This window comes from Glycine max, chromosome 3 (genome assembly GCF_000004515.6).
Source record: "Glycine max cultivar Williams 82 chromosome 3, Glycine_max_v4.0, whole genome shotgun sequence".
Classification (NCBI taxonomy): domain Eukaryota; kingdom Viridiplantae; phylum Streptophyta; class Magnoliopsida; order Fabales; family Fabaceae; genus Glycine; species Glycine max.
In genome coordinates this window covers 39,495,612-39,510,208 of record NC_016090.4, presented here as the reverse complement: position 1 = coordinate 39,510,208, position 14,597 = coordinate 39,495,612, and the positions used below count along the sequence as shown (strand labels likewise).

Here is a 14,597-nt window from a genome sequence, read left to right as displayed (position 1 = left end):
AAGTCAGGATTTACTCTTTCATCACAATGATTTGAAATGGTAGCTGTATATTCCTTTTTTTCCCCCAAGAATATGTTCACTAGTCAGTTGAACAGATCTATGGACAGCATGTGCTGTAGGTCCCCTGTAGGCAGAGACAGGCATAATCATCACATCTGCACTCAGCACTTTGCGGCTTCCTAACCGTGTGCTTGCACGGTAATTCTTACTATATTTAAGGAAGTAATTATTTTTTAAAGTCTTTTAAGATGATAAAATAATAAACATTTTTTAAAATAAATTCAATTAAACACGTTTTGAGTTTATAGGCAATTTAGTGCATGTTTGTGGGTAGTTTCTGTTCAGTTCGAACATGATGATGGGTGGAGACTTGCAAGCTTTAGTTGGGTGAGTGTTTTAGTTGCCTGATCATGATGGACTTCTATGGTTTTGTAACTAGTGGTAGGTGATCATTTGTAAATATTTTATGCTTAAGTAAGATATAAGTAAAATTACACTGGTGTATGTGGTTCAATTAGTAAAATTATGCTTTCTAGCGTGTGTGAGTGCATCATATCCCGCACCGTGCGTAAGGAATTTTTTCACCATCAACGGTTGATTTGATGCACTCAACGTTATGTTAGCACACAAGATTATAGGACCGCAACTCCTTGGGTCGTGTAATCCTTTGAGGCCGCGAAGCCAAGCACATGTAACATATTCTCAATCTCAAATAAAACATAATTTCATCCCTCGACACTGTTGAGAGGATCATGTAGGACCCTAATTGTTCCTTCGACGACTCCACGACATCCACCACCACGAATGTCGTGCCGGTATTGGAGTCGTCTTGCCCAAGCTCTGGAGCCATCACGTGATATCCCACTGAGCCAAGAGCCAGAGCTCGAGGAACAACACCATTCTTGAATCCAAATCTCGATCAGTTTCTTGGTTTGGGTTACTACAGATCTTCGTGGTAGTGGCAAGGGCCTTATTCTTCGTGTCTCCAATCTGTAAAAGAATAATAATTCAGATTGGAAATGATTATTATTTTAGAAAAACTGTTTGACTCATTTTAAGAACATAAAAAACAAATAAATTGAATACAACCGAAAACATAAAGGATTAAAGATTTATTTTAGTCTTATTTGTTCAACCTTTTTTTATATTATGTACGAAATACTTATACTCGTTTAAGATATTTTAAATGACTTCAAAACTAAGTTTTGAATTTTTTTTACATGTTTAACATCATTTTTTTTTTTACTTTTGTTCTCTTAATTTATAGTAGTGTACCTAAGTTTAATATTTATTTTATAATTTTCGAATACAATGATTGCCAAATATGGAACATACTAGTATTTTAATAGAAGTATTTTTGTTTAATATAGCTCTTTTAATTTATATATATCTATATAGAGAGAAGAATATTTAGGTAGCTACTAGCTCTAATATTAAATTTTTGAATAGATAACTACTACTCCCTCTGTTTTTTAACAAGAGTCGTTTTAGACTTTTGCACACTAATTAAGAAAATTATTAAAGACTTAAAATAAGTAAAATATTCAATTACTCCAATTATAGGAGTGATAATGAAAATAAATGCACTGCACAATTCCAAGGCAACTGCTATCAAAGGAGGAATCCGAAAAAAAAAACTTTTACCTCTCTCATTTAATATACGTGTAATTAACGAAAACAAATCTCTCTCTCCATCAAAAACTCTACTCTGTTTCATGAGCTGTTAAAAACCTTTCTTCTTCTTCTCATATTAAAACTCATTAATCATTCAATGAGGAACCAAAAATTAAACTCAGAAGAAGAACTTTGGAGGCAAAATTTGAGTGAAAATTTTGAGCCAAAATTTGAAAGTATACCATTATAAATTTTGGGTCCTTTGTTTCATCTTGCAACAAAGAGTAGTATGACTTCCAATAACTATCAGTTTGATCTAAATGAAATTCCTTACATAAAAGGGGTTAATGAAACTCAATATCAAAACGAAGAACCTGATGAGGAGAGGCAATTCCATTGGTAGTTCGATCTTCGGTCGATGGCACTCTTGTTCTTGATCTCAATACGGATGGAAATCATCATTATCCTGTGTTTGACCTGAACCTCAATTATTTGCAACTAGATGCTAACGATGATTCAAATATTGAAGACACTGATTCCATCCTCAATGAAGGAGAAGACGCTGATTCTGTCCTTGATACGGTTGATGACACTAATTCCTTCCTCAATGAGGGTGATGACACTGATTCCTTCCTCAATGATGGTACTCTATTTTGGTGTTCTTTTGCCTTCAAATTACGTATTTGCACAAACTGTATTGATATTTCTTTTTGTTGAAACACGCTTTTGTAATTGAGATTGATATGCTGAATATAATGTTCTTGTTAAAATATTCAATCTTTTTTTTTTTTGGGTCAAAATCTGATTTGTTTGTTCAAAGCTTATTTGTTGGTGATAGTTAGAACTTAAAAGTTATCTTGTGTTAGTGATTGTGTCATGTGTTCGTGAGTCAGATTAACAGCATAGATTCATGGGTTTTTTTTTCTCTGTTTTGATTACCAGTATTTTGTTTTTTTTTCCTCTAGGAAATGTTAATGCATCACATGAAGATGCTACAGTAAGGAAAAAAAAGTTCTTATCGAATGAGCAAAGATGGGCAATATATACTGCATTACTTAAGAAAAATGTCAACGACAAATTGAAACGCACTACAACCAATGAGGTGGCCACTTTATTTTTAGTTTCTTTACGAACTGTTCGGAAACGGGCAAAGGATACTCCACACGGTACAAATGTCAATGTGTCCCATAAAAAGACCAAAAATTATGGTCGGAAGAGAGACCAAGTAGACCTTAACAAAATTATTGACGTTCCTTTGCACAAAAGAACCACTTTGAGATCACTTGCATCTGCTCTAAATATGAATCATAACACTTTGTTCAAACTTTTGAAAGAGGGTCTCATTCGACGATACTCAAATGCTATAAAACCTCATCTAAAAAACCATCACAAGAGAGCTCAACTACAGTTTTGCTTATCCGTGATAGACCACACTAGTCTACCTGATGAAACAAAATTCATCGATATGTATAATATTGTGCATATCAACGAGAAATGGTTCTACATGAGTATAAACACTGAAAAGTACTACTTGCTTCCCGTGGAAGAAGATCCTCTTATTCAATGTCAAAGTTCACATTATATAGGGAAAGTGATGTTTTTAGTTGTTATGGGTTGTCCAAAATTTGATAATGAAAGGAATGAAATTTTCTCTGGGAAAATAGGCGTCTGACCTTTTGTCACATGAGAACCAGCTTTGAGAAAAGTGTGAATAGAGAAGCTGGCACCTTGGTGACGAAATTGATTACGTCAATCAATAGGGACATCAACAGAAAGTGATTGATTGAAAAAGTTATTCCTAAAATTCAATCTTGTTGGCCAAGGGAAGAATTAGGAAGTGTTATCTTCATTCAACAAGACCATGCTAGAAGTCATGTTGATCCCAATGATGAAGACGTTATAAGAGTTGGTACACAAAATGGTTTTAACATAAGATTGATGTGTTAACCGAAAAATTCACCAGATTTAAATATTTTGGATCTTGGGTTCTTTAGTGCTATTCAGTCTCTACAACAAAAGGTTAGAGCAAATAGTGTAGATGAACTCATTGAAGCGGTTAAGAAGTCATTTGATGAATACCCAACAAAAAAAGTGGAGTATGTTTGGTTGACTTTACAAATATGCATGAGGGAGATATTGAAAGTGGAAGGTTATAATCGGTATAAAATTCCACATGTGAATAAAGCTCGATTAGATAGAAAAGGTCTTCTTCCAACACAAATTGTGTGTGATCCAATTGTAATACAAAATGTTAGGAATTAATTGCAATTGTAGTCAATATATTTTAATCCAATGAACTTTAATTTTATCAAATGAATTACCCATGTTGTATCTACCACCAAGCATATTGTATCTGTTACTTTCCTGTAACTCACAAGGGGAATAACGACATGAGTAATTCATTGTGTAAATCTTATAACAATGTTTCAATTTTATCAAAAGAACATTTTCATTGTGTAAGGATCAAATTAAAATATTTTCTTATATAAGGACTAAATTAGAAGTTCATGTCATATGATTAAACCATAAAGTTATTGTTTTTGCATGTTGAAGCATCTAATCTTACTGACAACTCACAACACCCTAATCACAAGATCTTAGCCAAGTGACAACTCAACACCTTAGTCACAAGCAGCCAGCCAAGTATTACTTGCACCCTTCAATTGGGACTTCATTCAAATCAAAAACACATTTGAGATCTTCAGTCTTTACATCTTCCACCCGTTCGTTCTGGATTTCATTGACTCTTGATTTCATTGCTTCTTCATTTTGAGACTCTCCAAATGCTCCATTTTCAACCTCACTCAAAGGCTTTGTTCTATTTGCCATGACTTCTCTATTCTCTTTAAAGCTGAACTCAAAGCAACTATCTTGAGTCAATCCATCATTATCAAACAAGTCTTCAAGCGAAAGATTCTCACTATTATACCCTTGTGAATCTTGATACACAACATGATTGTAATTGTACTCTGGCTCATCGTTGTTGTTCTCTTGTGACTCCTCGACCACTACCGCATCATCAACTTCTTCGTTATCATCATCATCAATGCCCAAATCGAATAATGGTTGGTCGAACCCTCGATGAGATACCACCATTTTTTGCTATAACAAGAGAGAAAAAAGAAAACCCAAACAACAGAGGGAAGAGGAATAGGAAGGGTGAAAATAAAAAGTGTATTTAGAGAGCAGAGGGAGTAAGTAGTACACGAAGAGATAAGCAGTAAAAAAAGGGTGAAGCATCACATAAAATGATTTTAATTAATGTGAAAGGAAAAAGAAAGAGAAAAAAAAAAGTGGGATATGAAAATGGGTAGGAAATATGAGAAGTTGTCTCTAATAAATAAAAAAGATAGAAAAATTTAAATAAGGGACTTTATTATCTCCAAAGAGCTAAGTACGGAAGAGGCCAAAAAAAGGATTCAATCTTGGAGCACCAATGAACAATTGTTTTTTGTCAAAGTCTATGAATACATTAGAGGTGTCAAGCCTACTGTTAGTTGGTGTTCTGTTATATGGAACCTAACAATCCCTCCTAAGATGTGTTTCATTCTGTGGCTTGCTAAAAGGAACCGGCTGCTTACTCTTGACAAAGTTGTTTTTTTGAAATAAGGGATCCCTCTGCCCTTTATGTTCAAATGAGGCTGAGTCAAATGCTCATTTGTTCTTTTCTTGCAGAAAATCTCTCCAAGTTTGGGCTCACATTCGTGATTTGGCTCCTTTTCGCAGGCTTTTCACTTCTTTACAGTGCATTACTGACTCTTTAATTAGGGGCAGATCCACATCAGGTGTTCAATGAAAATTATGTTTGTCTGACTATAGCAATTACAGTCTACTGCATCTGGTTGTCTAGGAACAAGCTGATTTTTGAAGATTATCAATTTTCTGTAATAGAGGTTATTAGCAAGATTAAGTTTTCTTATATATAGACAAACGTACCTGTTGCATTTATTTTAACATCTTATATAGACCTTCTTGTATTAGGGAGATTTTTGATTTTCTCTAACTGCGGGATATGTCCCGTTTATTGTTGTATCATTTTGAATTTAATATAATCTACATTTTTCCCAAATAAAAAAGATAGAAAAAATCTTAAACGACTTTTATTTTTAAAAAACTAGAAGAGTTTAAAACGACTCTTATTAAAAAATAGAGAGAGTAGTAACTAACTAGTAATTTCCATACGTATCGCATTTTCCAACCACAACAAACTAATATTAAATTATTTATAGTATTACTCAATACTCATCTTGCATTTCTTTGGTATATATTTTCATTTTGTCTCCTTTGCCTTCCTCTCACGCGTCTCTGTCCTAAACATAGGTTGGTTTTCACAAATAGCTATGCTTCTTCTCCAATCAAACGGCGTACGCGGAAAGATCAGATCGCAATTGGCATCAAAGGAGACACAAAACAAAACAAAACCCATGAAATTCCACTAATCACACTTTCCTCCTCGAAAACTCTCCGAAATTGTATTCGGTACCCCAAAACATGCGAGAATTCCTTTTAGCGTCGTCTGGCTAGGTCTGTCTTCGAAATCAAAGATGGAGGCTCTGAAATAATAATAATAATAATAATAATAATAATAATAAAGCCAGGCATCGAAAAGAAAGATAGAAGAAGAAGAATAAGAGAGGGGTATTCGAAGAAGAAACCATGAATCTCCTCTCCCTCTAAACTCTCTCTCAGATTCGATCCTCTCTTCTCTTCTTTCAATTCCGCTCCCTCGCACGAAAATGACAGGGTTTCCTCAACCTCGCCGCGATCACGCTTCTTCTTCCTCCTCCTCCTCCTCGCACAATTCCAACAGCAGGTCCCGCGATTTGTCTCTTTCTTTTTTCTTTTCTCTTTTCGGAACGAGAATTGATTTTAATAATCTCTTGCCTTTTCTCAATCTTGCATTCAATTTCTCGTTTCGCGAGACAGACTTGAATTTTGGATTGTTTCTTGTATGATTTCGGGGCAATTTTCAATTTTGCCTAATTCGGTTTTTGTTTCCTTGTTCTGTAGCGGTTTATGTGTTTGGGTTGCTTTTTTGATTAGGATAGTGGAATAATAATAATGATGTTGTTGTCGTTTGAAGGAGCTGAAATTGAGCTTGATGCATGTGTTTACTATTCCCGAGGGTCGATTTTTCCGGGATGCATGGATTTTAGGTTGGATCCTGTTTTGTTGTGAAAGTGATTTTTGGTGTCGATTAACATCAATTCGCGGTTGCTGGATTGAAAATTGACAATAGTTTTGTCAAGAGGTCTGTTTGAGGCGTGTGAAGTTAGCTAGGTGCTGAGATGTGATCATGGTATTAGAAGATTATAATACATGTATGTTGCCAAGTCAATATGGGGGAATGTTGATCATGGATACTTGGCAGTGTGGTACTTGCTGGAAAATTTGTGCATGATTTGGATGCATGGTCGGTCATGGAGCATGGGAGTTTGTTGTCAAAATTTTGTAGTTTCTGACTTTGAATACCATACATCTTAACACTATGTTTGAGCTTGACATTGTGATTAGTCATGCTACTATAATAAGCTAAGAATCCATAGGTTTGTCAAATCATCTTACAAATTTTCACTGAGGCAGAAATACACTCTTTCCCTTTTGAAGTTGAATTTGAAGTTGCATGTTTTTTTCTTCTTCTTTCCTGTACAATATTTCTCTTATTTGATGTGTTGAATTTGGCCAGTGGTAGCAATGTATTTAATTTGCTTGCAAGGAGGGAGATCTCGCCCCGATCAAGATATGTGGCAAAAAGGCATTGGGGAGAACCCGGAGAAGCTTCAAAATCAAAGTCTAGTCCTTATTCTCATCCTAAAAATGAAGTTGTGAGAGATGCAAGACGTGGTCTCCTCTCATGGTACTTTCACTTATTTAGTCCACAAGTTATATCGAGGAAAAAGCATGCCTTTTGAGAATTTGAAATTTTGCTTTCTTCAAGAAAAGTCAATTTTAGGGACTAACTTCTCTGACAATGATTATCAGGGTTGAGGCTGAGTCATTGCGGCATTTGTCTGCTAAGTATTGTCCTTTGTTGCCTCCTCCAAGGTCTACTATTGCAGCAGCATTTAGCCCAGATGGGAAAGTTCTTGCCTCCACACAGTAAGTTTTAACTAGTTGATCTCCTCTTTACTAATTTGAATCTATGAACTTTGTGATCGGATCTTGTTATGTGCTATGTGCAGCGGTGACCACACAGTAAAGATAATTGATTGTGAAACTGGAAGTTGCTTAAAGGTATTAGTTGGTCATAGGAGAACACCTTGGGTGGTAAGTTTGAGATCTGCCTGTTTGGCTTTGCCTTAATTTCTTGTGTTTATGTTTTTATGTTTCTTTTGTCTTATCTTTTGGTACTGATTTTGGTTTATGGAAGGAATCTTTTTTTGCACGAAGTTTGATGAGATGTAGTTTGAAGTTTTAACTCTGAAGAAGTTACAATTTTATGAAATTGAGTTATTAAAATTCTCATCCTTATCCAATTAATTGATATCCTGCCATTCAATTTATGTAGTTATTTGCTTATTAGGAAAATGTTTTTACAACCAAAGTGTTTAGATGCACGTTTAGTTCCTTTCCTTCATGCTGATGCTCAGGGAGTTAGCTTCCCTTGTGGCGGATAGTTTCCTTCTTTCTTCTGTTTTTTCGTTTTTCATTTTTTTCTCATCTGCAACCAAAAAAAGAAGTGGACAACTTTTGTTGTCCCTCTTTTGGATTTAGGAGAGAGGTTTTGAGACAAGTGTTTACGAAAAAGATAAAAAGTATGTTAGAAATAAAGACAATCATATACATTGTCGCATATGGTGTCAATTATTTTATGTTCAAATAGTGGAACTATATTTGATATTTACTTTATGAACCATTATCACACACCCTGTTTTGGACAATGTGGATAGGACTGAATTTTTTTGCCTGATTCCAAGTCCCCTTCCTTGTCCCTCAATTAGAACTTTCCAACTATATTAGAAATAACAGTTCATCCCCCCATCCAAACATCAGTTAACAATGTTTTCCGTTTATTCCCTTTTCACAATTTTCCACATTGGGCTCTGCCTCTTCGGAATCCATGATCCATGACCTTTGCTTGAAACTTATGTCAACTGTTGCCACATGCAGTGGGTTGAAAATGTCATTAACTGGTTTCAGGGATGTAATAATTTGTATAATAAATTATGTGCATCTTATTTTCCAATTAGCAAATTATAATTAGAGAAAAAAGTATAGGGGACAGGAGATTTCAGTCCAATTTGTATGGGCAATATATGGTGGAAGTGTTACTTCCAATAGACTAGGCCTTTTTGTCTAAAATTGTAGTTTGTGTAATCCAATGTGCACAATCATATGCGCTAAGGGTACAACCCCAAAATATTAACCATGTGCTAATGGTACAGGTTAGATTCCATCCATTGCATCCACATATACTTGCTAGTGGGAGCTTGGATCAAGAAGTTCGTTTATGGGATGCTAACACATCAGAGTGCATAATATCTCATCATTTCTGTATGTTTACTTACTGTGAATCTCTCCTTTTCTTTTCTAAATTACTCTTGTAACACTTACTATATATGTTTTTGTTCCTTTTCATGTGTATATTGGTTTCTCTCTCTGATGAATTCATTGGTTGTTTCTTCTCACAGACCGTCCCATTGCATCTATTGCTTTTCATGCCAAAGGTGAAATAATTGCTGTTGCATCTGGCCACAAGGTAGTATTTTTTCCGAGAACATCCCATATTTTTTAAATCTTTGATGAACTGTTCTGAATTTTGGCGGCATTTTTTGGGGCTGTTTTTACACTGTTGTAAAATACTATCTCAGTTGTACATATGGTTCCACAACAAGAAAGGTGAAGCATCCTCACCAATATTTGTGTTAAAGACAAAGCGCTCCCTTCGTGCTGTGCATTTTCACCCTCACGCTGCACCATATCTTTTAACTGCAGAGGTGAATGAACTGTTATGTTTTTGGTTGCCTATCAACCCAATGCTATTCTGAATGTTAATTTTTGGATCTTCCCTTTGGTTAACATACTTGTATTGATGTGTAGGTCAATGATCTTGAGTCTTCAGATTCCTCAATGACGGAGGCGACATCTCTTGGTTATTTACAATATCCTCCGCCTGCTGTTTTTGTCACAAATATTCATCCTACAGAACATATTAGTTTGTCCAGCGAACTACCTTATGTGTCATTACCTTTCTATGTTATGCCGGCATATACTGTTGATGAGTCAAGAGCAGAACTACAGCATGCTAGTCATGATGTTGGCTCAGGTAGCATGCAAATTGAGTCTGCTGCCATGGTACAGTTACATGCAGACCCAAGTGCAGCAGCGCATTATGAGACTACCGTGTCTCCCATGGATACATTCTCTGAGATGCCCTCTAGCTCTCAAACTGGTGCAGAATATCCTGCTCATACTGCTTTCTCTAATGGAATGGGAATTGGCCTCAGTAATCTCACAATGGATGGTATGGAGACTGATGAAACCAGACCTGCTGAAGGAAGCCAACATGGGAACTTGACTAATACCTATTCTCTTAATGGCATGCTACACGGACTGTCGAGGCAAACTGCAAACCGTGGGGTTCTCTCGGAGTTTGGTCAATTTCATCAGTTTTTTCCTTCAAGAGACCCAAGTGGATGGGAGATTCCTTTTCTCCATGGATGGATAATGGGTCAAAGCCAAGTTGGTGTTCCTTCAATGCTTCCTCACATGGGTGCTAGTCGTGATAATCTATCCCAACACATTGGTTCTTCTTCCATAAAGGCATCTAATCCTTCCACTTCTAATGTTGATGCAGCGATGCCATCTTCAGCAATACCTGGCAGCATCAGCATACCGGGTTCTTCAATGAGATCAGGTTTACGGAATCATTTTTCACAGTCCCGTGTACCTGTATCTGAATCTGGCAATCTTGCTGCTTCTATTAATGCCCCACATGATGGATTCGATATCCAAACCATTGTAAGTCGAATTCAGTCAGAACTTGCCACATCAGTGGCTGCAACAGCTGCAGAGTTGCCTTGTACTGTGAAGTTAAGAGTATGGTCACATGACATAAAAAATCCCTGTGCCCCACTTAATGCTGATAGATGTCGTCTAACCATACCACATGCTGTCCTCTGCAGGTACCTTCTGATGTTATGTTATCCACCCTAACATTTGGTTCAATTAGTGATATTCTTTAGTGTAATTGTCTTTAGAAAAAATATTTTGCATGCATCATGTCAGTTGATTGCTTTTTTCATTTTTCCCTGTGAATGATTATGAACTTGTTATTTATTACTTAATAGAAATGGCATTATACTTATTTTTCAATCACAATTGTGTTCATTTGGCATTATTACATCACAGGCATTATACTTTTTTGGATTGAAGTCAGATTGTATACTTAATCAGTTAGCTGATTCAATGGAATTTGCCCTTTGCAGTGAAATGGGTGCTCATTTTTCACCATGTGGTAGATTTTTAGCTGCCTGTGTTGCATGTGTGCTTCCTCATATAGAAGCAGATCCAGGATTACAAACTCCAGTACACCAAGATCCTGGTGTTGCAACATCACCAACCCGGCATCCAATTTCAGCACACCAAGTTATGTATGAGCTGCGGATATATTCTCTCGAGGAGGCAACGTAAGGATCATTTAACTATTACGGCCAATCATTGATTTATTCACACACTTAGGTCAGTCCATTAAATTTTAAAATGAAAATTTTCGTGTATTTTTGTTGAACAGATTTGGTTCGGTGCTTGCTTCACGAGCAATTAGAGCAGCTCATTGTCTGACTTCAATTCAGGTCAGTTAATTACTTTATCATTATGCTAGTCTGTGTGTCTCTCTCCTTCCTTTTATACAACTTACACATACAGTCTCTCTTTCTCTCACACATTTTGGTCCCTAAAAGTGGCAGCTTGTATTGCTTTGGTCTTTGAAAGTTTTCATCTATTCAAATTAGTCCACATTGATGAATGATTTTTTATTTTTACAAATTAACGACTTCGTAGGGAAAACTTGATGATTTTTTACTTTTACAAATTAACGACTTCGTAGGGAAAACTTGATACTTTTTGGGTAATGATTTGTATAGACATGCACTTTCAGCAACCAAAGTAACTCATGTTGCAACTTTTAGGGGCCAAGTTTTATTAAATTGGTCAAATATAATTTGAAATGGCCTTCTCTTAGAGGATTGAATTGCTGTTTGATATAGTTCTCGCCTACATCTGAGCACATACTACTTGCGTATGGTCGGCGTCATGGTTCTCTTCTTAAAAGTATTGTTATCGATGGAGAAACAACATTGCCTATATATACAGTGTTAGAGGTAAAATGAATGCTCTCTCTCTCTCTCAATCTTAAAATTTTCTGATGTGAATTGCTCTCACATCTAACCACTCTTTGTATTCTGTATAATCTTTAGTATGAAGTAAGCATGATTCTGGATCATGAAATTTATACTTCAACCGTTGTCTTGACAACTGATCAACTACTTCTGCTTAATCTATGGGCTGGCACAAATTGTTGCCATTCATATCATCTATGCCCTTTTTGTAGTTCAAATGGTTTTAATCTGAATTTAATGTCTATGAATTTGCTTTGTCTTTTAGGTATACAAAGTGTCAGATATGGAACTTGTTAGGGTGCTTCCTAGTGCAGAAGACGAGGTCAATGTGGCATGCTTTCATCCTTTTGCTGGGGGAGGACTAGTTTATGGAACAAAGGTATGTTGTTGCTGGGGCAGACCGACCAATGGGGTATGGTTTAGCACTTTAGCTTACACTATTTAAATTATTTAATTGATAATCTTTTGCATGTGGTTGTAGGAAGGAAAGCTTAGGGTCCTCCAGTATGACGGTGCTCATGCAGTGAATGGCACTGGACCAAGTTACTTTCCTGAGGAGACCATCGTTGGTGTCAGTCAGTGAGCAAGGTTATACATTGATTCTTTGAGGATTTATAATGTTAATTTGACGACTCGATAAGAATAGGTGGTTTTGATTTTTGTCTAGATAGATGCTTGATGAGTGAAATAATCAATGTCAGATGAGGATTAGGGGTAGGCTATGCTGATGATGCAATCACCTAAACTCATGGTACTGATTCAATGATCTTGGCAAAAACGACATTTTTTTTTGGTTTGGTGAAACAACCATGACAGTTGAACTTTTGTTTTAAAGATGAATTAGAAGAATTGAAACCAAAATTGTTTTTAAATTATATTTTCCAAAGGTAGTAATTAAAAATTTGAATCTCTCTCCCTTCTGCTCTTGGATCAGTATTTCGTCACAATGACTGCAAGCCTATCACTTTTCTGCAATCATAAGATAGAAAGTACATATTGGATTTTACATGCTTTGATGCTTCATATTGCCTTTTTTTTTTTTTAATGAAAAGTGGGCTGTCTATGAAAGTTGGAGGACCCGTGTTAGATGTAAAAAGGAGGGGATGGGGCCGATGGTCTCTTTGGAAGTCCTGTGTGAATTTGGTTGGAGTATATCAGAAGGTTTCCGAAGAAGAAATGAACGAAAATTTGTTTGATTGTTTCAACTTTCAAGAGAGAATCATTACGACTTTGTTTGTAGTATTCGCTTGTAGGAATATATCACATCCCCTTGTCTAACCCCTTTTCTGATGAGTGAATTTAAGGAACATTAGCTTTTGTTTTTACCATCAATTCCTTTACGTTAATGTGCATTTTGATCTCAATAATTGACATTTAGTTTATTTATCCTTACAAAGTTACTGCCCAATTGTAGGTTTAGACGAATGATTGGACATGTAATTCAAACATCTGCTTCACATTACTTACTGTACAACTCATATGGTAAGCCTTCTACACCAACCCCATCATCCCTTCCCTTTTGTTGCATTAATGTGAAATATATAAAACCCATACAAGAGAAGCTTTTCTATACAAGTAGTAGATACGAAATATTTTTTGTTTCAGGATAATTATAGAGAGAGGTGGACCTCCCAAGCAGTTGAGCTTTCTCACCATAAGCGATTCTCTCACCTTGATTTTTTAATGAACAACACAACCAGTGAAGTTATTGAAAAACCAATTCAACTCATTTAAAGCTCAACTCTTGGGAGGTACATACTGTGATAGAAATTATCCTTCTTTTCACGCGCATGAGGTTTTAAATGTATCTTATGTTATCCCCATGCAGCTGTCTCTGCTGATGATCTGCACAAACATAAATGCTGAGCCCATGCAACCGATGGTGGAACTTCACTCACTGCAATAGCAAAATGTATATTTTTGTATTATCCACGTATGAATATGTACTAACATTTTCCTTTGTTAACATGTTTTCTTATTTACCCCTCCCCCTCCAACCCATAAGTGGGCTTCTCTTTCTACATGTGTAACTTTTAGTGGTTAAAGAAAATATTTCTTTTCCTTTTTTTCTTGGTCCTTGGCATTAATTACAGCATGAGGACGCCAAGCATTTAATATTCCCAATTTATGTAGGTCCCATCCATCGAGTGTGGATGCCAGATGTATCCACATATTTAAGGTGCGTTTAGATAAATAACGTAGTTAAACATTTGATAATAAGCGTAACAAGTTTTTTAATGGAACTTATCGAAACTTGTCAAAATAAATTAGAAACAAACAAGGTTATAGGTTTTTTTTTTATAAATTTGAATATACTATTCTAAATGTGCCAATAATATATAAATGAGTTTGTTTTAAGGAAATATATTTTTTTTTGTTTATTTGTATTTTAAAAGCTTGAGGGAAAAATGGTCATTCTTAAAAAGTTTCCTGACTTGAAAATCTAATCAGCAAAAGAGAAGGTAAATCCTATACGGATATGATCATTTGAGATGCATCAATTTTCAAATTAAGAGCACTGCCAGACATAACGCATGAATGTTTTGCTTTCACACAACAGCATTTTCAAAGAGTGAAATATTACCCTCTCTCTTAAGAAGTCCCTAAAATAATAAAATTATATAAGTATTTAAAGTATTAGAA

General features: G+C 35.7%; 1 protein-coding gene across 3 annotated transcripts; it reads left to right on the top strand.

Moving 5' to 3' along the window:
* The first annotated feature begins 6,003 nt into the window (after positions 1–6,003).
* Positions 6,004–14,020, top strand: LOC100794246 (uncharacterized). 3 transcript variants are annotated; one of them, XM_041014101.1, is made up of 16 exons: positions 6,017–6,427; positions 7,301–7,471; positions 7,597–7,713; positions 7,797–7,881; positions 9,000–9,108; positions 9,246–9,313; positions 9,426–9,551; positions 9,655–10,739; positions 11,043–11,243; positions 11,348–11,408; positions 11,823–11,936; positions 12,220–12,333; positions 12,436–12,542; positions 13,369–13,436; positions 13,560–13,705; positions 13,783–14,020. In XM_041014101.1, the coding sequence occupies exons 1-13, from the start codon at positions 6,351–6,353 to the stop codon at positions 12,535–12,537; spliced, it is 2,430 nt and encodes an 809-aa protein (XP_040870035.1). In that variant the 5' UTR covers positions 6,017–6,350; the 3' UTR covers positions 12,538–12,542; positions 13,369–13,436; positions 13,560–13,705; positions 13,783–14,020. The 3 variants fall into 3 exon arrangements, with proteins under 3 accessions (XP_040870036.1, XP_040870035.1, XP_040870034.1); XM_041014100.1 differs by lacking the exon at positions 13,560–13,705 and having other exon boundaries at positions 6,022–6,427; XM_041014102.1 differs by lacking the exons at positions 11,823–11,936; positions 13,560–13,705 and having other exon boundaries at positions 6,004–6,427.
* Positions 14,021–14,597: the final 577 nt, after the last annotated feature.